Source organism: Erpetoichthys calabaricus, chromosome 8 (genome assembly GCF_900747795.2).
Source record: "Erpetoichthys calabaricus chromosome 8, fErpCal1.3, whole genome shotgun sequence".
NCBI classification, from domain to species: Eukaryota; Metazoa; Chordata; class Cladistia; order Polypteriformes; family Polypteridae; genus Erpetoichthys; species Erpetoichthys calabaricus.
The window spans coordinates 77,927,784-77,955,742 of NC_041401.2; the positions used below are offsets into that span (position 1 = coordinate 77,927,784).

The window sequence follows — 27,959 nt, forward strand, 5'->3', positions numbered from 1 at the left end:
TTCACATTACATTTTAGGGCAATTTTTTCCTGCCTCACTGGTTTGCTCTTGGAATTGTACCAAAAACTTATTGTTAAATAATTCCACAGCACCTTAAAAGTAACATTCTCATGCTTATTATGATCCAATTCACTCCTGAAAATGAGATGCCCAAGTTACTGCTTGGTAAGTGATTTGTAAACACTTAATACTTCATGAACACGCCATAGAGAAAATAGAAATAATAATAGTATCAATAGCTCTTAGAATATTAATTACACCTGTAATACATTTTTGCGGTAAGTTTAAAGGAGAAAGAAGTAAGCAAAGATGAGCTTAATCCTGTCTGTTATTCACTGATCACCTGCTTCAGTCTGCAAAAACTCAACTTTGTGTTGCATGTTGAGAAGTATCATGTCAGACCTGGTCCTGCACTTCTAATCTGTATTTGTTTTTTTAGATTGTATTTAACTTCATTGAGCAATAATGAGTGATTATCTGTATTTTTGTGTATGGATTGTACTGTATCTTTCATTACATCACTTTGTACCCACAATCCTATTTTAGTGAAAGGCAGTGTTTCAATATGTTGCCCTCATTTGAAGGATGTACTTTTCACTGGCCTAATTTAGGCAGCTGTGCACAAATCATAGACATGACATTCTTTGCAGATGCACTGTAAGCAAAACGTAAAGACGAATAACAAGAAATATTAAAAAAGCACATAAAATATTTAAGCCACATTTGAAACCTTATTAGTGAATATCCCCATTTCAGATTAATAGGATCAATAAGCACTGTTGTGCTGAATGGTCTGTCAAACACTGTTCTAATGCATATATTATTTATTTATCTGAGGTAAGGAAAACAGAAATTCAGAGAGGAGGTTGTTATACTCGCTGATCACTGCACTGTTGGCTAACACATTCATGTAAGAAACATGTACTCTGTACATGTGGCAATACTGACCATATGAATCTACAGTTACTTTAATATGAATATTGAAATTACTTTTTGTCTTATCTGACTCCCCCTGGGTACTTAAGTGTAAAAATCACACCCACATATATAGGGCCAATTTAAAGGCATCAGTTGATCTTTGGAATGTGCAAACAGTCACTGGCACTCCACGAAGGTAGTGTGGATAGGATTCAAATAGAGACACCTGCAGACACAAGACAGCAGCTCTAAGCACAGCGGTACTGAATTTGAGACAGGAGCTCTAAATAGTTTAATACAACACTACTTTGAAGAGATTGATCTGATTTAGTCTTAACCAAAGAAGTGTGTGGAAACACATCATGCCAGGTTCAGCAGAAGCCCTTAAAAGAAACTCTGATAACACTTGCGCCCCTGGGAGTGGTTGCAAGGTCACTGCAAATTAATGTAATCATTCTGTATATGCAGTACTATACATTATGTACAAAAAGAGAACATTTAAGATCAACAGCAACCTAACAAAGACAGGTTCAAAGAAATCTCTCAAGAACCCAAAGTTAAAATTGAAGAATTAAAGGCATCTCTTGCTGCAATCAAGGACAACAGACAAGAGACAATGGTCAGAAATAGATTAGTGTTTTTTGTGTTACTAAGAAAAAAAATGCAAATTTCTGAGAGAATTACCAATCTGCCTTGATCTTCCAACAATTATCAAACACATTTTGATAACTGAAAAGTGTGACCTAATTTCTGACATTTTGCTAAACCTCTGATGTCTCCATGTCTGACCATGCAGATATACTCATAATTTCCATGCATACTGTATAATGCTCATAAAAATGTGGTACTGGGTCGGTCATGTTAGGTGACCAATCTGTGTGTGTTTACCTCAGAAATGTTTTGTAACTTATACCTGCAAATCAAAGGGCTCAGCTCCTGGGGCTTGAATCTTAACAGTGAAGCCAGTGTCCTGGATGACGATTACTTCCTGTTCATTCCCATCATCGCCTTGCTCTGTGCCACCACCTCCATTCTCCTTATGCTCATCCCCTTCACTGTGGTGAACACTGTCGCCATTCATCACTGGCATGACCTCGGAGTGTCCTGAAGAGAAGGGAGGATAAAGTGTAAAAACTTGCACTGACAAGTTTTATACACTATTTCAACTTCATAAATTAAACAAGAACCAGAGGGACTGTACCATACCAAAAAGAATACAGACAATTCACCATTTACCAGTATATTATAAGACCCAAAAGAATATACCTAAAAATCGCTGATGTACTATCATGTGAAGCCCAGAGATGGGGATTTCAGCTACCATCAGCCATTTTCTCCACCTTGCACTTAAAACAACCTAAAATAACTAATGAACATTAAAGAAAAAATATCTTAAAGAGGCAAGGCCGTTAAGACATAATCAGGGATTTTACCAAATCCTTAGATTGGATTAAGGCCATGTCTCCAATATAGGATATGTAAAGATCCAGCACCCCCATGTGTGAATACCAGAAACATTTTTTCTTCTACCATCTTTAAAGGATAAAAAGAAAATGTGTTCATTTTTTTGACAATATGTAAATAAAACCATACTGCAAAGTACACAGGCAACAGACAGCCACTCATAACATTCAACTTTACCCAGGGCATTTATTATTATTATTATTTTTTTTAAACAGTTAGTCCTGATATACTAGTTGTGGTGTCTCAAAACACAGAAAAGAAAAAAAAATCTTTCACCTGTCGGTTGGAATATTGGGGTCTGCTTGATATAAAAAAAATGTTCTCACTGTCTTAACAACAACTCAGTAACCTCTGTAGACCTGCAGAACACCACAGTGAAACCACTAATTTGAACTACCAATGTCTGTTCCATATACCTAACATCTGACTACACACCTGTTTCTTCTGTAAATGAATAAATCAATGCCATAGAGATCCATTAAAGCTGGTAGCACTATTCTGGCTGAAATATTGCCTCAAAGCATGTTGATTATCTCATTTAAGAGGATTACACTGTATCGACAACAGCTCTAAACAAATATAGGCAGTTTTGTCTACTGGGAAAACTGAAATACCTAAGAGGTATGAGTATGAAAACAGAAAAATGAGATGTGGCCTTTCACACTTCTTCCTTCCAGATACAGCCCACACAAAGCAAAGTTTTTTCCAGCTCCATGAATATAAAGTGCTTCAGTTTATTAAGCTTGATGGGGAATGAGATCAAATGAATTAGCTACACAGACACTATCAGCATCTACCCAACTGGGCTGTTTCTTCCATTGGTGTTATCTCTGAACAACAGAATGTGATCAGGGTTCCCAGATAGGTTGATTCTTAGGGTCACAGAGAGTTCAGTATGCCAAGATAGCATGCCATTGTCGACAAGCAGTTTGTAAGGACAACTCATGAAGCAATACGACAAAGCAGCTTATAAGAGTTAAACAAAGTAATCTTTTGTGATCGATGATGAACTACTTGAGGAAAAAACAGCACTCTCTATGTCACAGAGCAAGAGTGAACAAACATCTAACCTGAAGGGCCAATCTGAATCCAAAGTGACAGACAGTACCAACTATCATACTCCTCAAATAAAGCCTTGTCTGCTTATACTCCTTGTTTATTGGAGTAATTAAAAGTGAATTTAAAATGTATTTATCTTATTCAATTTGGTCATAGTGAGAAGTCAAGCAACATTACAGGTACTAATACCTCTCAGCCATAGAAAAAACAAATAAAGGCTAAAAAGGTGAAAATAAGAAGACGGTTTGCTGAAGAGACTGAGTCACTTCAGGATTGTGCTGATTAACATTGACAGGGATATTTTTATTAACAGAACCAATAACAAGGCAGTTTCAATATAAGAAAACAGCAAGCACTGTGATAGGTGATGGTCAAATATCTTAAGAGCTACAAAATGCAAACAGTCCTAAAATACTTGAATCCTTAATGATCACACTCATACTCTACATTACAAATTCAGCTTCAGCAGTTTCACAAGTATTTAATCCTGCAAAGCAAGATAAAAACAATATGATAAAGGGAATCATTTCAGGGTATCCACCTTAATAAAAGAACAAGTAACTGTGCGAGTGTCTGTGTATACATCAAGGGCTAGGAAGAGGAAGCAAGTCAGCTGCAAGATGTAATTTTTCCCAAAATTTAACTTTTTTCAAAATGCCAAACAATTACAATATATCAGAAGGCTAAAGTGGAAAATGGCTCTTCTTCTAGTGGCTCCAGCTAATTAATAATAAAGGCAACTAAGAGGAGAACAGATTTTTTACATGCTTGATCCGTGGATGCCAACTTTATTAAAAAAAATTAACGAAATTGGCACTCAGTGCCAGCACTCATAATAAACTCCGGAAATAAATTTACAAATCTGGAACTGCAAAGGAATGCAAATTGGAAATGTATTTTTATTCTTGACAGACATGCAAAGATCTGCACATAGAACGACTCCAGTTGCAGTTTTGAACTGCAAGCCTTAAAAGGCTGAAAAAAATCACTTCCAAGGATGAAGTCAACCACGATTTCTCAGCATAAATGTTTAGATAGTGTAAAGCTTTCATACAAGTTAGCATACTTGCATCCAATAACCGTAAGAGTCAGTGATTCAGTAACCAGTGGCTAAGAACTCAGTTTAACTGTAACATATTCTTTGCTGGAAAGGGCTAAGCTAGTAACCACAGTCCATCAGGATTAAATTTAGAAGAAAAGAGCACAATCACTGCATGCCACCTATACATTAAGGTAAACAATTGCTTCTACGATTTAATGATTACGACACACCATTATCTCATTATCCTTTCATTTACAGGATCACGAAATGATATGGTGATAGATCCAGTGCAGAGCTGCACTAGATTTGAATAGACCTACGGATATTGTAAAAACAAGATGGAGCTTGTAGTTTTCAATTGCCCAACCTGCAGCATGACTAGACATGCAAACAAAAGAGAATGCAAGGCCGTTCCTACCGAGTGAATGACCTTTCCACAATGCCTGCAACATGTCAACAGAATACGTTTTACTGGCTAGGACTAAATCAGCAGCAGTGTGCTCCGAAATGTGTAGAAACGCTAGAAACTGATCATCTTAGCAGGGCCTTTCATACGGAGTGGACGACTAGATCAATAGTTTGAGCTCAACTGTAAAGTCTGTAAAGAAAAATCACATCTCTTTTGTAAAAGCGAAACATGCCGCTGCTTCAGCAACAGAATAGCTGACTTCTATGTTAAGTCTGAGGAAAATGTATGCCCAAGAATCGCTACTTATTTTTTAATTGCCTCTCCCACGCTGCAACATCACCACCTGCACTACACATCACAGAAACGTTAACAATGGAAAGAGACGCTTTATCCAACAGCGACACCGAACCACTTTTATCAAGCTTAAATGAACTCCAGTCTGAACATGATACAGTAAAATGCTCACATTTCTACTACACTAGTGAGATCTGTGCAATACAATCAAGAGATAATGAATACAGTCACAAGGGTGAATACAACTTAAATAAAATGTAGCATTGGTTTCATAAAAACGGCTTCCTCCTCCTCACGTTTACCTTAAAAAGAACCAGCTTTCCCCAATTCAGAGAAGCGCTGAGGAGAACAGGAGTTGTAAAACGAGAATTTTCAGCACTCCTACATTCAGAGATCTACATTCAAGATTCGCGAGCATGCCAGTATCTTTATCAACTTCTTACATTTTCCTTTCTTGTAAAGGCTTAGACAACAACGGCTTATCTGATCGAGGCTAGCTTATAACACCTTTCTAGAAATGAAGGAGACGAAGTTTGACAAAGTACTCGTTAAGTTTTTATCACTAGCTTAATAACAGAGCACGCCCCCATATTCAAAGCAATGAACCAGCGTCACATACTCGTACAAAGCCAACATTCACGTGTTTACAGACACTTAAAATTCCCATCTAGACTCATACACTGTAGTCGACAGAGGGACACGTTACTGAATAAATGTTGGAAAAGGACCTACTCAAACTTTTGAGACTCACATTCGGTTTGTGGTGTCGTGGGATTGCTCTCTGGAGGGACCCTAGAACTTTTTGTAACCACACCCCCACCCCTTCAAGTCCTACGCGTGCGCACTTCGTCACCTTGAGACTACTTCCAGGCCGCTGAATATCTCCGGCGCAGCCAGTGAGGTGGGGGCGGACAGCGAGGAAGCGAAAGATCACAATGCGTCCACTGCCATTCGTAGGCGCACGCTCTGTTTGGGTTCCTTGGCGGCAGCGTTGTCAGTGAACTTTGCTCCATGCTTCTCTCTCCGCCCCCGGCCCATGAAGGTCACCTTCAGTCGGGAGACGCTTTCTCTTCCGGCAACTGTTCCGCAGCCCGGAAACAAGACACACGCGGCCCGTTTCTATGGTGCTGCTCTCGTGAGAATCCCGAACTGCGAGCGACCCAATCTGTCCCGCGAAATACCAGACGAAATGTTTCATGTTGTTAGGTACCGTGATATCTTTATATGGGGACTGTTTGACAACAGCTATGATATTAAGGGTACATACTGTTTTAACCAAAATTCGTTTTAGATGTAACTTATCAGAAGTCTTCTGATATGTCTTAAGTATGTGAAAGCGAACATTTAATACTGTACTATGCTACAAAAATACACGTTCATTCGGAATTATAACGTTAAATATATCCGAAACGAGTTTCACTCGTCAGATTAAATAAGCCGAGAATTACATTGGAGCTGTTAATTGTATCACTGATCTGAAAAAACGTCGGGGCTATGCTATTAACATAGGGTTTGCGTATTAACATAGTGTTCAACTTATTAAAGTTCCTTTCAAATCCCTTCAAAATACCCGCTTCACCCTAATCACGGTCATGCCCAGCAAGCATTGGGTATAAGGCAGAAACAATCGCTGTACCAGGCCATCACAAGTTGAACACACACTGCACCCACACAATAAGGTCAATTTAGTATCGCCAATGCACCTAAACGTCTCTTCTTTGCACTGTGGAAGGAAACCCACGTGAACAAGGGGAGACTATGCAAACCCCACGCAAGAAGGACATGCGAGGTGAACTCTTAATTCCTTACTGCTAGGAAGCAGCGTTACCACTGCGCGACCCCCCCTACAAATAAAGTATAACTTCCACTTTCCAATATGAAGCCCTGTCACCGTGTGCTGGATGTACTTCTTAATTAATTGGTGCTACGTGGCTAAATTGATTTTTATACTTCTGGATTTTTACAGCAGCTTGTAAGAAAGAAGGTCATTTGGTTTAATTCAACCCTATATGCAGGTAGTGTGGCATAGTGGTTAAGGCTTTTAACCTATGACTTTTAAACCCTGAGGTTCTGAGTTTAAATCCTGCTACTGACACTGTGTGACCATGAGCAAGTCACTTCATCTGCTTATGCTCCAACTGGAAAAATACAAGAAATGTAGGCTATTGTATCTCAAGTGTTGTAAATCGCCTTGGATCGACTAAGATTACAGAAAACTGGTTTGTACAACATGGACAATTTAAAATTGTCTGGGATAGAACCAACAGAATGATGCAAATGAAAATCCGCTTTAACATTCTGAGCCTTTTTAAATTGAATTTTTGCACCAGTGTGATTTATTGTGCGTGACCCGCAAGCATCCAGCGTCCATTTCAGGTTTGGGTAATACTTTGGCCTCGATTATGCCAGAATGTGACACTGGTTCATAACACCCATGAAATGGACAAAAGTGTTCTCGGAAAACGGGCGAATGCGTTTTTAGAAAGACAGTGTTTTAAAACCTGACTTTGGACGAGCACAGGGAGAATGAGGCGAGTGCTGCACGATATGACAAGCCAAAAGGCGGACTGACGCATTACACTCACCTGTTGTTTATCAGCTTCGCACAAGTTCTACTGGGAAAGGATGTTCTTTGTACGAAAATATGGGGATTCTAAAACTTTACACTCTTAAAACTTTCAAAGTGGTGCTTCGTTATCTTAAAATGCGCCGTGGGCTAAGAAAAGGATATATGCAGTTTGGAGCAACCCCAAATAAATTGTGTCCGGTTCAGTAAATCTGGGGGCATGTTACTTCAGAGACCGTGATTATTACGCCTATGTAAAATCGAAACAAGTGTACCTCATTATTCCCATGCGAAAAAATGCCATAAACTCTGATCTTTGTCTTCATGTGATGGCTAGCATACAGGAACAGCAACTTGGATTATTTCGAGGACACAGTGTCCCCCTCGTTTAGTCTTATCCCAGGCCTGGGTACTACTGCGCCTATTTGACAGTCGCTGCGCAGATGTGAGCCAGTGACTCTGCCAGAACATCAACCCTGATTGAATTTATTTATGCTGATCAGACAAACACTTTTTTCTTACCCGTCACATCAACGACTTCAGCTCGAACGGCCCTCACCTCTACCAGTTCCTTACCAACGTGCGCACCGGTGTCCTTCTTCGTTGGCGTTCCAGCATTCTGCTTTCCGATGTCTAGTGGCTCTGAAGCAGCAATTTCGTCCGTCTTACTGACCATGATGCGAGACTCAAAACTGTACGCTGCTCGTCAGTGCTATTGAACAGCTCCCCCAGGAAGGACAGCGCAGGACTCAGGAGCCACACGTGCTTTCTCCTCCTCCTGACCTCGAACCGATCCCTGACCCCTAAGAATCGACACTACGGAGGCGTGCTGGAGACAAACTGCACGCGCTCACGGAGTATGCGCACAAGTGACATTGCAAGTAAACTAGGCAAACAAATTACCCGCCAGGCGAGTACAGTACAGGCTTTACAGATTACAACGAGTTCTTCTGTATAATTTTTGCCTTAGGTGTACATTATATAACATACCAATTTCAACTATAATTCATATCTCAGTAAGACATCATATGAACAAATTGTTTATCTTGTATTATTTTTATTTAAAACGTACTGGTAAGTAGCCATTTACCTCATTTATAAGTTATCTGTGACTTTTTATGACTGGATCATGGTGTATGGAGGTTTATAATGCCGTTTAAGTGTCAAGCACAGCTAAAAGGTTTGTGGCTACTTGGTAGTGACTTCCAATTTGCACGTTCTGAGAGGTTTGTGATTGCCTCTTGCCTCGTGCACAATCTCACTGTGTCCGAATGGACGGATAAAACATTTTTGCTCGTGTTCATATTGGTGTGGGTTAACAGTTTCATTGAATTTTAAAATGTGTGATAATAGCCACTTTGCCTTAAATGTTATATATTTTTATGTGAAGTGTGTTGGTTTAGTCAGTTTCCTTCATTTTTAAAATATGGATTGGATGCAATACAAAGTTTAAATGATGGAAATGTGAAGCATCTGTATTGAAATGGTGTTTATTAAGTCCACAATTACAATGAAAGCAGAGGATATGGTTCTGAGACATAAAGCAATAGCAAACTACAGTAAACTTTATAAATAAGACAATAAAATAAAAAAGTGAAAAGTTTTTTAAAAAGTAACCTGAAACAAGTCTATAAATTTACATCTGCTATGGCAACTAAAGACTGTTCTCTGGCATAATAAATTCTAGTATAAACTTGAATAAAATGTTCAGGATATAGAAACTAAACTAAATGTCAGCCCATATTGTTTGACTGTTATTTTTTCTGTGCAGTTATGGCTGATCTCTAAAGTAAGCTCAAATGGCTTCAATAGATAGTATAAGCCCCCCTTCCCCCTACATTTTCAACATGTTTCGATTCTTTTCTACTTTTTAAACAATCAAGAGGATTATCATTTTCAGCCAATGAATGATTGTGAGGATTAATGAGCTTAATACTGAACATTATCGAGTATGTGTGTAAAGATCTCCCTTAAAAATGAAAATTATATAAAAAATGCCTCTCATTTTGGCATGCAGTTGATTTGTCCTGAGCTCTGCTTGTCTCATGTTGTATAGTTTACTGTGCATTCCAGTCAGACTGGGTAGATGGATTATATTTTTTTTTTTTTCAAATGTTTGTTGGAGAGTCTTCTTTTGAATTTCTAACTAAAACAAGCTTCAAGTTAGGTATGGATAAGCTACTCTTAGGTACAACCAAAGTTTATAGATTATGTGTTAAAACATTTTGCCTTAAGTGGCACACTTGTGAGCGCAGTCAGAAAATAACAGTACTAGAGCATGCTTGCTGCCTTCCAAAGGTGTTCTACAATGATATGCTCTATCTTTTTAGATCATACAAGTCCAGTCAATCATAACTGATCTAATGTGCTACACTTGGCTGGGAAAGCAAAGTGCAAGTTGCAAATCAATAAAGCGGAAATCGCAGAATAAATATGTACTTGCATTATAAACAGAAATTATGACAAAGACTTGTTTCACAAGAAAAATAGAATTACCAGTAGATGGCATAATGAAGTCACACAAGGCTGTAGAAATTAAGGAAAGCAGCCACAAATTGACTCAACCTTCATATCCTGCCTGGGGAAGGAGAGGTTTGCACCCCAATATTATTGCTTTAGTTTACACCAGGCCTTGAGACAATAGGATGAATAGCAAAAGTCAGACAGTCTCATTTTTGACTCATGGAGTTTTCAATGGCTGCTGGTTTTCATTCCAATACATTTGTTATTAATGGGCCATGTCCAGCCTTTAACTGAATACCTTGTTTAATCACAACCTTATTTGCATTATTAATTCTTAAGATTTCAAAAATGAGGGTGTATTTTACATTACTTGTCTGAGAATGTTGGAAAGCTGTTTGTCTAATTATGCTGCTTGTTAAGATGCGTAACTTAAGTGTTGCTTTGGAATAGCTAAAGATTAGTAGAACTGTGTGCAAATATAAATTATTCTCCAACAAGGAGTGACTAATTAATTATTGCTCAAACATTTGCATACTTACAATGAAGATTCTTTTATAATTGAAGCAGCAAGGTGAAAGTGAGAGTACAATCCTAAGTCGTTTAAAGTACTATCATGCCTGTGTATAGAATATTCTGTCTTTTCCTAATTTCTTTAGAAATTCAAAATGCCTACTGTTAGTTATTTTGGACTTTACCAAAAGGACAAAAATAAAGCAGATTGAATAAATAAGAATATTTATTAAATTTTAATTAGGAATTTGGCTGAAATGAAACCCAGCAGCCATAGGGATCCTCCATAATAGAACTAGAAAGCCACAGGAGTAAGGCAAAGCCTGTGTAGCCACTCACCCCTTGGCGTAAACAACACAGACCCATCTCATCTCTTCCTCCACGCATGCACATGTATATACACACACATTCTGTGCTCCTAGGTGATCTAGCTCGAAGACATTTTACCCCTCCCCCGCCCTTAACTGGTATTCTGCATCCAGGATATATTTAATGAACGCATATTCTAGAAGGCAACACAATATTTAAGCAGAAGAATTTGCCTGCCCACTTCTTGCATTTGATTTAATTTTAGTTTCAATAATACTACCTGAGGGATCTAAGTATGTAAGTATAATACAAATTAAACTTATTTATAACTATGCCTATCTTGTAATTACATATTACCATAAATTAAAAAAAATACTCCTCCTCTAGTATAAACAAGGTTAAGAGCACAGACTAGTTTACACCCACAGGCCACAATCCTACTGATAGCCAATAACAAAACAAAGGTGTCATGAGGCTGTTGTGTGCTAGCTAGAAATGTGGTCATGTCTGCTTGGGCTTTTCTTAGACACCTTCAAATAAAATTGTAAAAAATACATGTATCCATGATAGCCAAGCATTCCAAAAACTCTGCCTTTTCATTCCAACAGATATTAAAAAGTGTAACGTTCCCATGGTACAATGCACTCATATCCACTGGAGTGGAGTTATCTGTAGTAGTCTCTGCCCTTATAATAAAAGACTACAGTGACTACAGTGCTCTATTTAAACTACAGCCAAGAAGGAGTGTCTCCAAAAATCCACTACTATCTGATTTACTGCTCTCTTTCTGCAGGTGCAGCCCTTGAAGGATTCCCCTGAAAAGTCTCCTCTTCCTTTGCCCCTTGGCCATTAAAACCTGCTTCTTCCATAACCCCATTGTTCTTAATTTCTACCATATTCATGATGCCACCATTGGCTGTTGAGGTTTGTCTACATCTGCTATCCTCCCTCGTTAGGACATGTGGCCTCTGCCGATCTCTGGGATGTAGGAACAGGGAAGGGTCAGGCATAGGAGCAGGTTCTTCTGGGCCCATCACTTTCTCCCTGGGAATGCAGTCTCTAATCCTCTCTAAACGACGCTCACTTGCAGTCAGCATGCAGCTGGGAGGTTGGTAGGTTCGTTTTTTTGGCTTCAGGTTGATACTGGTTACTAGAGAGGGTCCAGGAACAAGACGTCTGTCACTGACCCGACTGGGAGGGTGCTGGTGATGCTGTTGGTGCAGTTTTTGGCGAGCAGCATGCAGCTGAAAGGAAAGGTAAGCAGCTGCTTCAGATTGCTTTTGCAGCTCAGTGTTGAGCACTGTAATCTTGTGGCTGCGTCTCTTCAGCTCTTCCAAGAAGTGACGCTCTTTGTTTTTAAGACTAGCCCGTAATGCTCCCACTAGTGCACCCTTGTGGCTAAGCTCCTTGCCGAGCTCTCTGTGGTAGCATTCTTGCTCCCAGAGTCTAGCCTCGGCCTGCTGGCAACACCGATTCAGTTCTGTCTCTTCTGCTACCTCTGTTTAAAAAAAAAAGAAAAAAAATATGAGAACATGTGAATTCATCCAACCTAAAAACTAAGGATCAATTACAGCATGTTTTTTTTCTATCCTGCCTTAAAAAAAACAACATTAAGAATCAACACAATATACATTATTTGTAAGTAAAATTGTGTTTAGTTTGTAATTTAGTTGGTTTCTTAATAAACAAAGACCCCTATTTACCATTAAGTTTTAAATTGTAAATATAACATAAAAAGCTGAATGTGTGTGTGTTCAGTATGCAGATCCACACTGTCGAACCTGTCTCTGCCACATTTTTCACAGATTTCGTGTTTGTACAGGGCAAGATCATATGTTTCATTCCAAAAATTTTCATCATGTGGAACTTTATTTAGTGACCACACTTGTACTTTACTAGGGAAGTGCCCCAGGGGCCTGTTTGTGGGGCCTGGAAAAGTTGCTCCCCACATTGGGTTTTGTCAGTAAAAGTTTGGTTTAGGGTGTAATTTACTTCCCCTCTGAGGAAGTTATTTAGGGATCACAGTTGTACTTTATTTCAGCCCAGGCAGTGTCGGCCACCCCTGCTAGTTTTACATAAAATTGCATTTATTTAATTATTTATTGATTGACTGATTGCCTGCTGAAAATTTAGTGCCAGAATTACATTTACTTATGCTTAGCAGAATTTTAGTAACACTTCAGTGTTTAACAGTACACTGTAGATGTAAGTACAATCACCGTTCAGTTGTCTATTATAATAAAAAAAATCCTAGGACGACAAGAGACTTTTTAGCCTGGGACGAGATGTGACTTTTTCAGAAAGATACTTTCATGTCCCGCAAGACGAGACTTTGTGCCAAGAGATTTAACCACGCCCAGGCCCAGAAATAAAAGACAAAGAGTTGATGACAAAATAGAACATTGTAAAGAATTCAAAAACTTTGGCGCGATACACATGCAGAGCAGGTTAGAGATAATGGAAGTACTAAATTCAAAAGTCTCAAAAAAATGATAGTAAAGATCGCATTAGCGCAAACAAACAAATTATTACTCGGTGAAATAACGAAACAGCGAAAAGAGACTGAATATATTGTTAAACTTTAAGTCGGTGACGTGTAGATGATCTAATTCGTGTTGCCATCAGGGAAAAGTATTATTTCTTCTCAACGAAGAGGCGTATCTACGAGAATTAAAAGATTTGTTGCTTGGTGAAAGTGAAATCCACATACATGAGTGGCAGAGATGTGAAGTGGCTGGCGCGTAGCGCAGGCCGGGGGGGTTGGCGAGCGAAGCGAACAGGGGGCAAAGCCCCCCAGTTATTATTAAAGAACAAACAGGCCGGGGGGGGTTGGCGAGCGAAGCGAACAGGGGGCAAAGCCCCTAGTTATTATTAAAGAACAAACAAACGATTTAGAAAATTTCCATAAAGACACCTTCATAGTTTTTGAAAAGACTGCTTGCTGCATGGAGGTGCTGTAAATTTGTGTTTGAAATAAAAGTAGACTCTTTTTAATTTTATAAACTGTAAGTTGATACTTTATACATTTTTAAATATTCACTGGTTTCTTTAGTTATTCGTGTCTGCTGTGTCATTCTTTCTGCTCTGTATGTATTGTTCTTGTACATTGCTGTACTACTGGGACTAGCAACACATTTTCTACTGTACTATAAGGAATAATTAAATTAATTTAACTGAATTTAAAAAGGTTAGTGGAAGTGGACAATCTAGTGGATGTACTCCTTGAGAACTGTCTGAAACCTACTTTCTTATTTAGTGTTAGAGACACTAGAGTTTTTTTGTCTTGGCCCGGTACTGACATTCAGACAATCTTTTTTGATTTAATCTCTACTATTGGCTAAATTCATATTTGGGCTGTAATGCCTTTTCACACCAATCTACAAAGCATTCATTTTTGTGAATTACCAGATTGTGATTTTTTTTTTCCAGACAGGCTTTATCTATTGTGTAGCTATACTTTTATAATAAAATGCCATAATCAAATTTTCAAAAACAAATGAAACTACATCATTAGTTATAAACAAGGGCATATATTTTAATTGGTTTCACACTGGGCCATAAATCACAGAAGCACCTCGTAATTAAGCCTGGCCTTGATTATTACTCATAACGCTTAATTGTTTCTGGATTCTCAAACAAGTTTAGTGAAAATCAAGACAACAGAAGTATCGTACACAGTGTTTAAATAATAAGTTGATTTATTGAGGAAAAAGTTCACCAACACTAATCACCCATGTAAAAAAATCGGGAGTGGTCTCCCCTAGACTTTCTTGCATACTTAGATATGGGGATGGATATTTGAAGAGTAAACCGCAAGACAATGATTATATTTTTATATTATGTACATTAAAGAACCATCAACAACAAATCAAATCAATTTAATAATATATTGAACAATTATTATAAAAGTAAAGTTGAATAAATCGGACTCTGCAGATGCAGGAAATAGCCCAAACGTTGATAGAAATATACGTTTTGTACCTAATATTTTTATGCAAAATTTGGTTGACCTAACTGAAAGGGTATTCATGTTATTGTGTTTACATACACACACAGACAGACAGACACACAGACATAATTCCAAAAATAGTATTTTTGGACTCAGGGAAGTCTAAAACATAGAGATTCATCAAAATCTTAAAATGGAATTTTTGGAGGATTCCAATACTTTTTCTATACTTTACATACGAGAAAGTCAGGGAGGTCTGAAATGTCTAGATTCATCAAAATCTCATTCATCAAAATTTCGACATTGAATCTTTGGACGATTACAATACTTTCCCTATACTTCGTATAGGAGAAAATAAAAAGTAATTGCCCCTTTCAATCAATTAAGCAATACACCAAATTTGAATGACAACGCCCAAAAACTCATCCAAGCTTGATTGCTGACAGTCATATTAAATCTAAATTTCACTTAAATAGAATCTTTCCAGCTGTGTAAAGTTGGCTAATAGGTCTCAATGCACACCACACATTGAGAAAAACAAAGTTACTGAAATAGTCTATCAGGAAAAGATTACAAAGCAACCTCTAAAACCCTGGGAGACTCCAGTGAACCACTGTGAGAGCCATCACCTCCAAGTGATGAAAACTTAAAACAGTGGTAAATCTGCCCAGGAGCAGCTGGCCTAGGAAACTTACTCCAAGAGCACATTGAAAATTAATCCAGGAATTCACAGAAGAATCCAGACAAACATTTCAAGTACTGCAGGCCTGTATCACCTCAGTTAATGTTAGCGCTCATGATTCCACTATAGAAAAACACTGGGAGTAAAAAGGTATACATGGGAGAGCTGCATTGCAAAAACCTTTGCTAAACAAGAGGAACATAAAGGCTCATCTAATATTTGCCAAAACCACTCTGATTACCCTCAGATCATTCTGGATAATTTTCTGTGGACTGAAGAGTCAAAAGTGGAACTTTATGGAAGAAATGGGTCCCATTATATCTACCATAAAGCTACCACAGCTTTCCACAATAAGAATATCAAGCCCATAGTCAAACTGGGTAGTTGGTGGTAGAGTGATGGTGTGGAAATGCTTTATTGCTTGAGGGCCTGGGCAACTTGCCACAACTAAGGGAAGCATCAATTCAGCTATCTACCAGAAAGTACTGAAGGAGAATATCCGGTCATCAGTCCCTGATCTGAAGCTCAAGCGAAGTGGGTTATGTAGCTGGACAACAATCCAGACCACAATGGAAAGCCCACCTGTGAATGGTTGAAAAAAAAGATAAATAAATTAGTTTTGTAATGGCTTAGTAAAGGTCCTGACTTGAACCCCATTAAGATGTTATGATGGAACCTTAAATAACCAGTTCATACTTGACCCTCCAGTATTGCCAAGTTAAAAGCAATTCTGTGAAGAGTGTGCCATAATTTCCCCACAGTGATGCCAAAGACTGATCTCCTATATATCGGGTGCATTTGATGGCAGTTGTTGCTTCTAAAGGTGACACCACCTAAGTATTAAGTTTAGGGGGTAATTTTTCACATGTCTGTATAGGTGTTGGGGAACTTTCTTTTTCAATAAACCAATGATCATATAAATTACTGTGTTTTGTGTCTACTCTGAATGTCTTTTGTATTATGCTAAATTTGTTTGGAGATCAGAAACAATTAAGTGTTATGAATAGACAAAAACAGTAGAAGAAGGGGCAAATACATTTTTACATCACTGCACATTATATTGTATTTGTTATGTTAACACAATGAGCGAGTTACTTTAATTATAGTACACTGACAGGCAAAATATAACAAAATAAATCACAAATCCTCTACCCCATCCTTGTAGCAACATAAAGACAAATACAAGAGATCTTAAGAAGTTCTAAGTTCTTTAAATACCTAAAATAAAGTACAGTTATAAATATAAATAAACCCAAGTGGCTATCCACTTTTGATACCCTTAAAAGGAACTGTATAATTTTATCAACAGCTGATTCCTCTGACTGTACACTACCAGTGTTAATAAGATGCTGTTATGCAGCTGAGGTGCATACTGTAATGCGCCCCATAGTCTTGTTATTGCAGCTTTGAACTAAGATGATCATGTGTGGAGTGCTCACAGCAATTCACCCTAAGGGTTTATTGAAGCCATTATCAACTCCCATGGGCTGGACAACAGATTAGCCACCTCAAATAACAGGCTTACAAAGAATATTAGCTGCTCTCTGCCCTTCCAGGATGCACAGGCCGCTGGAGCTGTGACTTCAGTTTGACATGCTCTAGCTTTATCTTGCATTAAATAGCTATCATCAGAATTATCCAAACTACAGTAGATTCAATAAGAAAGCAGGCTCATTTACTGTTCAAATGTCTTGTGATCATAAATCAATGTTTTACATAATATGCCAAGTTAGTCACAATCTACTCAAATGGGACCATTATAAAAAAACTTTTGTAGTCAGAAGTCACTATAAGCAGCACGATTTTTGCTAAGTGACCCATTAACTGGAGTGGGAAGGCAGGGAATTCTACCATTAAGCATACCACAGTTGAGCAAAACCCTACTAAACACAGTCATATGAAAAAGTTTGCAGCCTGCATAATAATTTACTTTCAACAAAAAAAATAACAGTGGTATGTCTTTCATTTCCGAGGAACATCTGAGTGCTGGGGTGTTTTCCGAACAAAGATTTTTAGAGAAGCAGTATTTAGTTGTATGAAATTAAATCAAATGTGAAAAACTGGCTGTGCAAGATTAATGCACAACCTGTGGTCAATTGCAAGTTGTGCTTCCCTTTGACTCTCCTCTGAACAGTGATAGCATGGGATCCTCAAAGGAACTCTTAAAAGATCTGAAAACAAAGATTGTTCAGTATCATGGTTTAGGGAAGGCTACAAAAAGCTATCTCAGAGGTTTAAACTGTCAGTTTCAACTGTAAGGAATGTAATCAAGGAATGGAAGGCCACAGGCACAGTTGCTGTTAAAACCAGGTCTGGCAGGCCAAGAAAAATACAGGAGCGGCATAGGCACAGGATTGTGAGAATGGTTGCAGACAACCCACAGATCACCTCCAAAGACCTGCAAGAACATCTTGCTGCAGATGGTGTATCTGTACATCGTTCTACAGTTCAGCGCAATTTGCACAAAGAACATCTGTACGGCACGGTGATGAGAAAGAAGCCCTTTCTGCACTTGCGTCACAAACAGAGTCGCTTGTTGTATGCAAATGCTCATTTAGATAAGCCAGATTCATTTTGGAACAAAGTACTTTGGACTGAACAGTCAAAAATTGAGTTATTTTGTCATAACAAAAAGCGCTTTGCATGGCGGAAGAAGAACATTGCATTCCAAGAAAAACACCTGCTACCTACTGTCAAATTTGGCAGAGGTTCCATCATGCTGTGGGGCTGTGTGGCTAGTTCAGGGACTGGGGCCCTTGTTAAAGTCGAGGGTCAGATGAATTCAACCCAATATCAACAAATTCTTCAGGATAATATTCAAGCATCAGTCACAAAGTTGAGGTTACGCAGGGGTTGAATATTCCAACAAGACAATGACCCAAAATACAGTTTGATACCTACAAAGCTATATAAATGCAAAGAATTATTATTATTATTATTAAAGGCATTCATGCAGAGGAAGAAGTACAATGTTCTGGAATGGCTGCCACAGTCCCCTGACTTGATTATTATCGAAAACCTATGGGATGATTTGAAGCAGGATGTCCATGCTTGGTAGCCATCAAATTTAACTGAACTGGAGAGATTTTGTATGGAAGAATGGTCAAAAAATACCTCCATCCAGAATCCAGACACTCATCAAAGGCTACAGGAGGCGTCTAGAGGCTGTTATATTTGCAAAAGGAGGCTCAACTAAGTATTGATGTAATATCCTCTGTTGGGGTGCCCACATTTATGCACCTGTCTAATTTTGTTATGATGCATATTGCATATTTTCTGTTAATCCAATAATCTTAATGGCACTGCTGAAATACTACTGTTTCCTTAAGGTATGTAATATATTAAAGGAAGTTTGCTACTTTGAAAGCTCAGCCAATGATACACAAAAATCCAAAGAATTAAGAGGGGTTCCCAAACTTTTGCATATGACTGTATATTCCATGCGATTTTGAAACCCTTATTAAATACTTATTTTAAAGAATTGTTATTAAAGAAGCTACATCACACTAGTCTGAATATATTAATATAGAACATCTACACATTTTAGATCCATCACTTATGAATCTTTGTTTTTACTTAACTATAAACCTAATGTATGAATATGCATGTTTAACTGCAAGACGTGCTGCTTTTTATCATTAACATCCTGCTGCCACAGCCCCATCTTACAACGCCTACCTGTCTTTTTTTCCATCCCCTCAGTGAGGTCACCATCTAAAAATAGAAAGCACTGCCAACCTGACCTTCAGCCCCCCTTCCTCTGCTAACACAGCACAACTCAATCTTCCCAGCTGGGGCACTAAAGTGAACAAGAGAAATTTGAGACTCGGATCAATGGTACAGGAAGGTCTGGCGCCCAGCTTCTCTTCTAAGAAGCCAAACATGTAACAGGCCATCATATTAGTGGCAGCACAAATGAAACATGAAAAAAACCAGCATCAGGCAAAAAAGGCTTATTTAATTAACTCCTTATATCCATCACTGAAAAGGAATCAGTAAGACAATGAAGTGTTACTGATAAATGGTGACACTCAAAAGTCATTTCATGGTCAGTAATTCTGTATTTGGGTCAGTTCTAATTTCTGAAAGCCTTCGTCTTGCATTCACAGCACTGTTTCTTACTGACATGGTACGTTAGTGGATATAATATTAATGTTATGATAATAGCACTGGCTAGAAACATGAAAATGAAAAATATAGATAAGAGACTCAAACGAAAGCCAACATGTGCATCTTGTAATTGAAGAATACTTCAAATGGTGACATTGTAACAAAGAGCTAAAGTTTATTCTTTTACATTTCAGTTAATACATTTCTACAAAGGACTAAAACTACATCACAGGGTAGGACCACTACAACAAGGACAACATAACACCCAGCCACATCTCATAATTATTGCACTCCTGCATGAGAACAACAACTTCACATTCTCTAGTTGTGATGTTACTAATTTTTTAGCAGCACTGTGGCACTAAGTCCTGAATCTGATTCATTGTTAATTTCCATCTGTGTGAAGTGTACATATTTTCCCAATACCTGGGATAACCTGGCCTTTGGCTAGACATGGGAGCAGCTGAATTGTATGGTCTCCACTTGCTTGCAGTATTTGTTATGTTCATATATTTGTGCAAGTTACTCAGTTTTTTTAGATTAGGTTAAGCAACAACACTATCCTGGCCTTCTACTTATGACTATGCCATTCAAATTAGAGCTGGTTTCTGCCATAACTCCACTGCAGCCAAGATATGCTCTGACTCCCAAAGATGCTATAATGTAGTATATTCATCTGACTGTGTGACATCAATGGCAATTAATGGGCAGATATATTCTGAGATTTTGACAGCACCTGTTTATTGAAAGTTCTTAGGTTACACTGAGCCAACTATAAACAGGTACATTGAAAATATCACTGGCTCAACTACTTCACTTCCAGTGTCAATTCTCGTGACATTCTTCTCTGAGCAAATATAGTCAGTGCTATGGACAGATAACAGCAATTTTAACTTTTTAACAAAGCACCACTCCTGGCTGTCAATTAGATAATTCAAAACATGATTAAAGAAAAAAAACTGCATATGGAGTCTCCCTTGAGCCCATCACTCAGTCTGGCAATGCATATTTCAGTTCTGTTGATCTGAGTAGCAGCTGCCTCTGTGACCCTTGACCCCAAAGGGGAAAACAACAGGGTCATAAGCATCTGTACTAAGAAACTAAAAGAGAGGAATTAGCAAGCAAGGAGTCCAAGGACAAAGAGCACTGCTTTAAACTGAGGCCTAGCCAATTGAGTCTATGAGTACTAGAGGCAGGCATTTTCCTAGGACTTCTTTCCAGCTAGTTGCATAATTTTTGTTCCAGAATTTTTAATCCTGCACTAGAAAAGAAGACTGCCTCAATAAGGTGGAGAGGTTATATTAAAAGGCATACATTTCACCAGCTAAGCTCCACAGCAAGGTCACACTTCTAAGGTTGCAATAAATAATCTAAATGCCATATATATGACTAGGTCATTGAATTTACTGTAGGTCTTGCATCCTATAGTGAACATTCATTTAATAACATCAAACATAGAAAATACACTGAACAACATGTATATGAAGGTCATTAAAAACAATTCTGCAGACTCTACCTCTTTGACTTTCCTCAGGCACTTTCATGCTGAGCTCACAGGTTAGCTCTGGAACAGAAACAGAATATTCTGATCATTTCACATAAAGTGACAGAAAAGAGCATAAGAAGAAAAGACAGACTCTTGTCACTTGTTCCCACATGTGGAGGTACAGAGTGGAGATGAAAATGGCAAGTTATGTTTGTAATAAGTTTAGGCATTATTTACTAAAGTCATAAGATTTGAGTGTTTCTATGTTTTTTTCCCTCTTTTTTTAAATGGGCTTCACAGAGTTCAGTATTTTCTTATTTCATGAGATGATATAGTAAATTCTGTAATGCTGCAGATTTTCCTCAGAGCCAAACTAGTAAAATATCTTGTTCATGCCACTCTTGCATAGTCCTCCCATGACACTGGCTTCGAGCGAATGTCTCCTGGATGCTTCCCTGTGGAGGTTTTATAAGCACGACCAGTAGGGAGGACACCCTAGGAAACACCCAGGCCCTGTTAGGAGGATTAAATCTCCTAAATGGTTTTGGGATCCAACATTATGAGTTGCCAAGTGTGGCTGGGGTAATAGGCATCTGGGCCTCACTACTAACACTGTTGCTCCCATGAATTGGTCTGAGATAGGTGGTAGAAAATACACAAATGAAGACCACCCTTTTGTACCTGAAATTGCAAGTTAATTGTAAGAATCTGAGCATCAAGTATGCTATTTCAAAAAAACTCTTGTTATACTTCCACTGTTTGGTACATTCTGCCACTTTAGATGCAAAAGTAAATGATTCAATATTGAATTTATACACTGCCTGGCCAAAAAAAAAAGTCGCCACCTGGATTTAACTAAGCAAATAGGTACGAGCCTCCTATTGGGTAATTACTGCATGGGCGATTATCTTTCAGCTGGCAACAAGTTATTTAACCCCAACTGGTACAATGAGTTGCTTCTCATTTCTTAAACAACCATGTCGAAAGACACATCTCGTGGTCGTGGAAAAAATGTTAGTCTGTTTTGAGAAGGGTCAAATCATTGGCATGCATCAAGCAGAGAAAACATCCAAGGAGATTGCAGAAACTACTAAAACTGGGTTAAGAACTGTCCAAAGCATTATTAAAAACTGGAAGGATAGTGGGGACCCATCGTCTTCGAGGAAGAAATGTGGCCGGAAAAAAATCCTGAATGATCGTGATCGGTGATCACTTAAACGTTTGGTGAAATCAAATCGAAGAAAAACAACAGTAGAACTCAGGTCTATGTTTAATAGTGAAAGTAAGAGCATTTCCACCTGAATATACTGAATGACCAGGTCATTCCATCAATGGATTTTTTCTTCCCTGATGGCACGGGCATATTCCAAGATGACAATGCCAGGATTCATCGGGCTCAAATTGTGAAAGAGTGGTTCAGGGAGCACGAGACATCATTTTCACACATGGATTGGCCACCACAGAGTCCAGACCTTAACCCCATTGAGAATCTTTGGGATGTGCTGGAGAAGGCTTTGCGCAGCGGTCAGACTCTATCTACCATCATCAATGCAAGATCTTGGTGAAAAATTAATGCAACACTGGATGGAACTAAATCTTGTGACATTGCAGTAGCTTATCGAAACAATGCCACAGCGAATGCGTGCCGTACTCAAAGCTAAAGGCGGTCCAACGAAATATTAGAGTGTGTGACCTTTTTTTTTTTTGGCCAGGCAGTGTATATTACTACCCATTTCACACATATTTGAAATAGAATTGTTACCCCGTCACTGTGAAGTTACTTTCTCTACATATACTTTATATATATTTGGAATATAATGTGAAGGGAACAAAATTTCAGCTGCAGTTTTTCAACAGATTTATGTAAGGTCCACTCCAACTCTTAGGCCCTTCTCATTGTGTATTCAAATCTAACATTCTTACTTTCTGTGTATAATAATTTTACTTACATTAAATTTCACCCATCACAAATTTGCCCACATGGAATTTTGTTAATTTTTAATAAATTTGTATGATTCTAGATTACCTGCCATACCACCCAGTTTGTTATCATGTGTAAACTTTACCAGCTTGTTATGTATATTGTAGTCTGCCTATGATCAGTGATTTTTCAGTAAAAAGTAGTTACACTCAGTAAGCAAGGCGCCAGAGAGTGGTGATGTGTTGAATGTCGATTCTCATGGTACCGTTTATGTTACATGCGACAATAATGACCCTATAAATCTATTATTTTAGGCATCCCTGACCACTTCAAGAGTGACATCTGTCATTGTGTACATGTGTGTATAAATGTATCAGGATATGATTCTGCAGACATGATAACTCAAAAACAAAATGTAACTTAGCACCATTATTAGGACTAAGAAATGTTAAAAGACTATTGAATGTAAATGCACACTGACAGACTTATATATACAGGAAAGGTATTGTAATGGGGGTCATAATTTCAGAATTACTGCTTTATATGCATAAAATCATTTATTGAACATGTCACACTTTTATGTTAAGTTGTAGCCATAACAAATATTGGACCCCCTCCTACTCCACAGTAAGCATTTTAAGTATTACTTAGGTTCTGTTGCATTTCTTTGGTGGGTCTCGGCTATTCTGACAAGTTGGTTTGGGCAATCCATTGACACTTGTGGCTTTTAACACACTATTCTCCATCTCCATTACTTCATCAGAGGTATTTTATTTGTATGTTTCACATTCTCTAATTGGTTTCTCCATGTTAGTCAAGGCAACATTTACTAACCAGCACATCGCTTCTGAAGACTTAGAACTTCTAAGTGAAGGTCACGTAGTAGAGTCATCTGCTCTTTGCGTAGAAAGGCAATGCTCCTCTCCACACTTTCAACTTGTAGCTCCAGAGATACAGTCTCCATGGTGTTTAGGAATCTAGGCCTACAAACAGAAAGGAAGGGAGGGTGATAGCATAGAAAGAAGTCACATATACACACCTTAAAGATAATCATGCATGTAATTCATGGCATATTACTGTAATGCAGATGGGAACATAATACCTGCTGGAAAGTCATCTGATATGTCTACTGCAAAATAATTTTAAAGCTTCCATAAAACAAAAAAATGGAGGAAACAAAGATATACTTGCATATGCTTTTTTCTAAATCTACTTCTGACCACATATTTTAAATACTTTCATCCATTCAATTCCAAACTTGCCTAATCCAGTTGAGGATCAATGGCCAGAGCCTATACTAGCAACAATGTCTGCAAAGGAGGAACAAGCCATGTTATGCATGGCATACTCATTCTCACACCATTGCACACTGATATTGTGCCATTTTGGAGTTGCCCAATAAAAAACAAAAGGTTTTGATAAAAAACTAGCCCAAGAACTGGGAATATGTGCAAACTCCTCAAAGGCATTGACTGGGCTATGATTCAAACCATACTGGTCCATATTTTTTTAATGAATATCTTTCACTATACACCTTTACATATTAAATAATAAAATATTATATTGTACTGTCTTCACCATGCAGCTTTACCCAGCAGCATTCAGACACAGTATAGTTGCCCTTTGTTGGAAAGTATTGCCCTTCTAGTACATGTAAAGAATTGATGGAGAATAATTCCTAACATAGCATGTCCAGCCACACCCAATAAAGTGTATCTGACCCAAAAATGTGTGCACAAATTCAGAGACTTTAAAAAAAAAAAAGAACAGTTCCCCAAAGGTTCATATACATTGGAGACATCCCAAACAAGCACACCCGATTTGCTTGTTGACAGCCTGTACATTCAATTATTTGAAACGTAGCATATCTGAAAAGTCGTTATATACAAAATACTCTTGAAAATAAAATTGGTAATTTAGAAGAAATCTGCATTCTGGAAGCAAAGGGACAGAATAAATGCCAATATCATTAAAAAGGTAATAAAATTAATTTCCTTTCTGTTCTTCATTACAAATGTTTATTTTCCGATCCGATTTTGATACAGCTCCCTGTCTTATTTTAATCGAAGGCCAACCCTCAATAAACAACCTCTCCATCCTTGGTATCCCCAGCTAACCCGGACACCATAAACATTATTCAGCCCATCCACCCTCATTCCTTGTGATCCATCACCGCCAACGAAATTACTCCCCCTTACTCGTGTGAAAACATTCATTATAAAATGACGTAGTCAAATTACTCCCCCCCCCCCCCCCAAGTTTTCCCTTCAATCACATTTCCATACGCATGCGCCAGCTGCACTGTAAGCTACTGTTTATGTCGTTTTGACCGTCTTTCAACCGACTCGTATTACCGCATATGGCTAAACATTGGGCCTCTGACAAGCAACCCACAGCATCCTCCATCAGGCAGCTTCGAGACAGGATCAGCGCAACACAAACGTCCGCTTACATAATAGTGCCAAACTTGTATCATTATGCTGCGTGAAAGTCGTTGGGCGGTAACAACAAATCCCAAAGGTTGTAAATGAAAATTAGTAACCGCAAAGCTAAATGCGCATTAGTTAAAGTGGCGACTGCTCGTTATGTGACACTACGGAGGCTGGCCTACCTGGGGCGACTTTAAATTTCCACTTGCAGTGCGTCTCGGAGGCAAGAAAGAAACATCACTCCGACGAGGAGGTCCTGCTGGACCTTCAGATTGCTGGTCACCGAGTTTACTGCGGTCATTCCTTGTGCGCCCAGCACATCACCGGCCACCACATTGATTGTGAAAGCGATGCGAATAAAAACAAGCGACGGCGCGAGACGCAGAGGGTGGGGCCTTAATGCTAATGATGGGCGGGCGCACGAACACTGGTACACATAAAACAACGACTTTTAGCTGTGATGAATAACTAGGGATGTGCGGATTATCCCTTTGCCTCGAGTACAGCTCCTCAAAGAAAAAATTGTACTCCTACAGATACTTTATATACGCGTGAGTTTGTATTGTTATTAAGAAATGCTACATAAACCAGAATGAATTGCTAATAATACACCGAGATAAATGGCAAATAAAGTAAGTAGAGAGACAATCTGTTATCAAATTCAAAGCTGCACCACCACTTAAGCGAAACATTCTCAACATAATTTATATGTACGCAATTGTGTCCTGCGATGATTTGGCTCCCCGTTCAGGGTTTGCTCCTGCCTTTATGGGGCCAAAATGTGAACCGGTCATCAACTGAATAAGTGAGTTAGAAAACTGGTGCATGGATATGCACACCGAATTTTTAAGCTGCAGCTTGAACTGATTTAGCCTCATATTGAGCCAGGGCATTATACAGTATAAATATTTTTTTCCAAATTCCAATTTATTGTCCTGTGCACATTGTAATTATTACTTATATGTCTCATTGGAGGCAGCGACTATATGCATTGGATATATATATAGGCTATATATACTAGTCATTTAGCCCGTTACAATAACGGGCGCTAGAACAGTAGTGCATAAACAGTAGGAACAGTCTATATTAAATTTCAAGGGACTTTGTCCTCATTCTTGTTGGTCGTATTTTTCTTTCTTTCAGCCTTTCTTTTGTTGATGTTTACTTGCTGAGCTGACCGTTCTTCGTGGGCTGCCGCCGTGTATTGTGTGTCTTTAATTTTCTGTGACAGTAATACTGTCTTGTACGTCCGCTGGCTTGAACGTCCGTAATATACCTTTACTTTTTTTCTGGCGGTAATACAGGCGTGCGCGTCGGTAATATGCCTTTAATCTCCTCTGACAATAATACTGGCTTGTATGTGGCTGTAATATGAGTCACCGTATTGTGTACCTTTAATTTCCTCTCGCTGTAATACTGGTTTGTATTTCCGTAAAACGCTTGTAACTTTCTCTTGACAGTAATATCGCGCATCGCACCGTGCCCCGCGCATGCGCACTTCACCAGAAGACACATGCGGAGACCTGGATGCACACAGGGATTTTTATTGAAGAGGATACACACACACAAAATATTTTATATTTCTAATTTTTTTTTATGTCTGGCTAGTAAAGTGACTCTTTAGTAATACTACCTTCACTTCAGAACAGGTAATCCAGCTGAAGCTAAGCATGTTAGGGCCTGACCAGTGCTTGGATGAGAGGCCATCTAGGAAAAGCTTGCATTACTGCTAGAAGAGGTGTTGAGCCCTTCATGAGGCACGTACCCTGTGGTCTGTGCATGCATTATAATGCCCCAGTGCAATGACGGGGATGCTGTGTTGTAAAAAGTGGAGATTTCCTTTGGTTTGGAGGAGATGTAAAACTGAGGCCCAGACTCTCTGATTACAACAGATCCCTGGGTATCACTACCACAGCCTGGTCATTGTGTCCCATTAATCATCCCATCAATTACTGGCTAACTATCTCTGTAAGTCCTTCATCAAATAATAGCTAGTGTGTAGTGAGTGTACTGCCACAAGAATGGCTGCAGTTGCATTATAAAGATGGGTCCTGTACATTGGTGGTGGCTGAAATAGTTTCTCACTGTCTAAGTGAAAAGTGCTATATACTGTAAAAGTAATTTATTACTGTCATCACTATTATTATTGTTTGTCTTTGTAAGGCAGCAAGTGCTGTACATGTCCTGACCAGATGGTAGCTGGATGTCGCTAACATTCTGTGCCATCTTCACCACCCTCTGCTGGGCTTTTTACAATTATGAGCTGAGCAGATGCTGCATCATGATTTGATGGAGCTAGTGAGGATGGATTCTTCTGTAAACATACCAGAAAAAAAGAATAAATGTTC

The 27,959-nt window shown here is 38.6% G+C and overlaps 2 protein-coding genes across 11 annotated transcripts in view; both read right to left on the bottom strand.

Annotated features, from left to right (window-relative positions):
* The window catches only part of cluha (clustered mitochondria (cluA/CLU1) homolog a), a 32,105-nt gene extending 23,566 nt beyond the window's left edge, over window positions 1-8,539 (bottom strand). For 5 of the 8 annotated variants that reach the window (XR_007935681.1, XM_051931176.1, XM_051931175.1 and 2 more), the window contains exons 1-2: window positions 8,329-8,539; window positions 1,832-2,022 (exon numbers count right to left, since the gene is read on the bottom strand). Coding sequence is in view for 7 of the 8 variants with exons in the window: in XM_051931176.1 (XP_051787136.1) it covers window positions 1,832-2,022; window positions 8,329-8,428 (291 nt within the window). In the remaining variant the exon portion in view is untranslated. Of the gene's footprint in view, window positions 1-1,831; window positions 2,023-5,488; window positions 5,514-5,937; window positions 6,217-8,328 lie in introns of those variants that run through there. The other 3 variants (XM_028806884.2, XM_028806883.2, XM_028806887.2) reach the window with 3 other exon arrangements.
* Window positions 8,540-9,506: 967 nt separating this feature from the next.
* Window positions 9,507-26,003, bottom strand: ccdc92ba (coiled-coil domain containing 92Ba). 3 transcript variants are annotated; one of them, XM_028806893.2, is made up of 4 exons: window positions 25,794-26,003; window positions 24,017-24,165; window positions 21,292-21,339; window positions 9,507-12,532 (listed from the first exon to the last, which is right to left on the bottom strand). In XM_028806893.2, exons 2-4 carry the CDS (start codon window positions 24,144-24,146, stop codon window positions 11,808-11,810), a joined length of 903 nt encoding a protein of 300 aa, XP_028662726.2. In that variant the 5' UTR covers window positions 24,147-24,165; window positions 25,794-26,003; the 3' UTR covers window positions 9,507-11,807. The 3 variants fall into 3 exon arrangements, with proteins under 3 accessions (XP_028662726.2, XP_051787145.1, XP_051787146.1); XM_051931185.1 differs by lacking the exon at window positions 25,794-26,003 and adding an exon at window positions 25,537-25,722; XM_051931186.1 differs by lacking the exons at window positions 21,292-21,339; window positions 25,794-26,003 and adding an exon at window positions 25,537-25,725.
* Window positions 26,004-27,959: the final 1,956 nt, after the last annotated feature.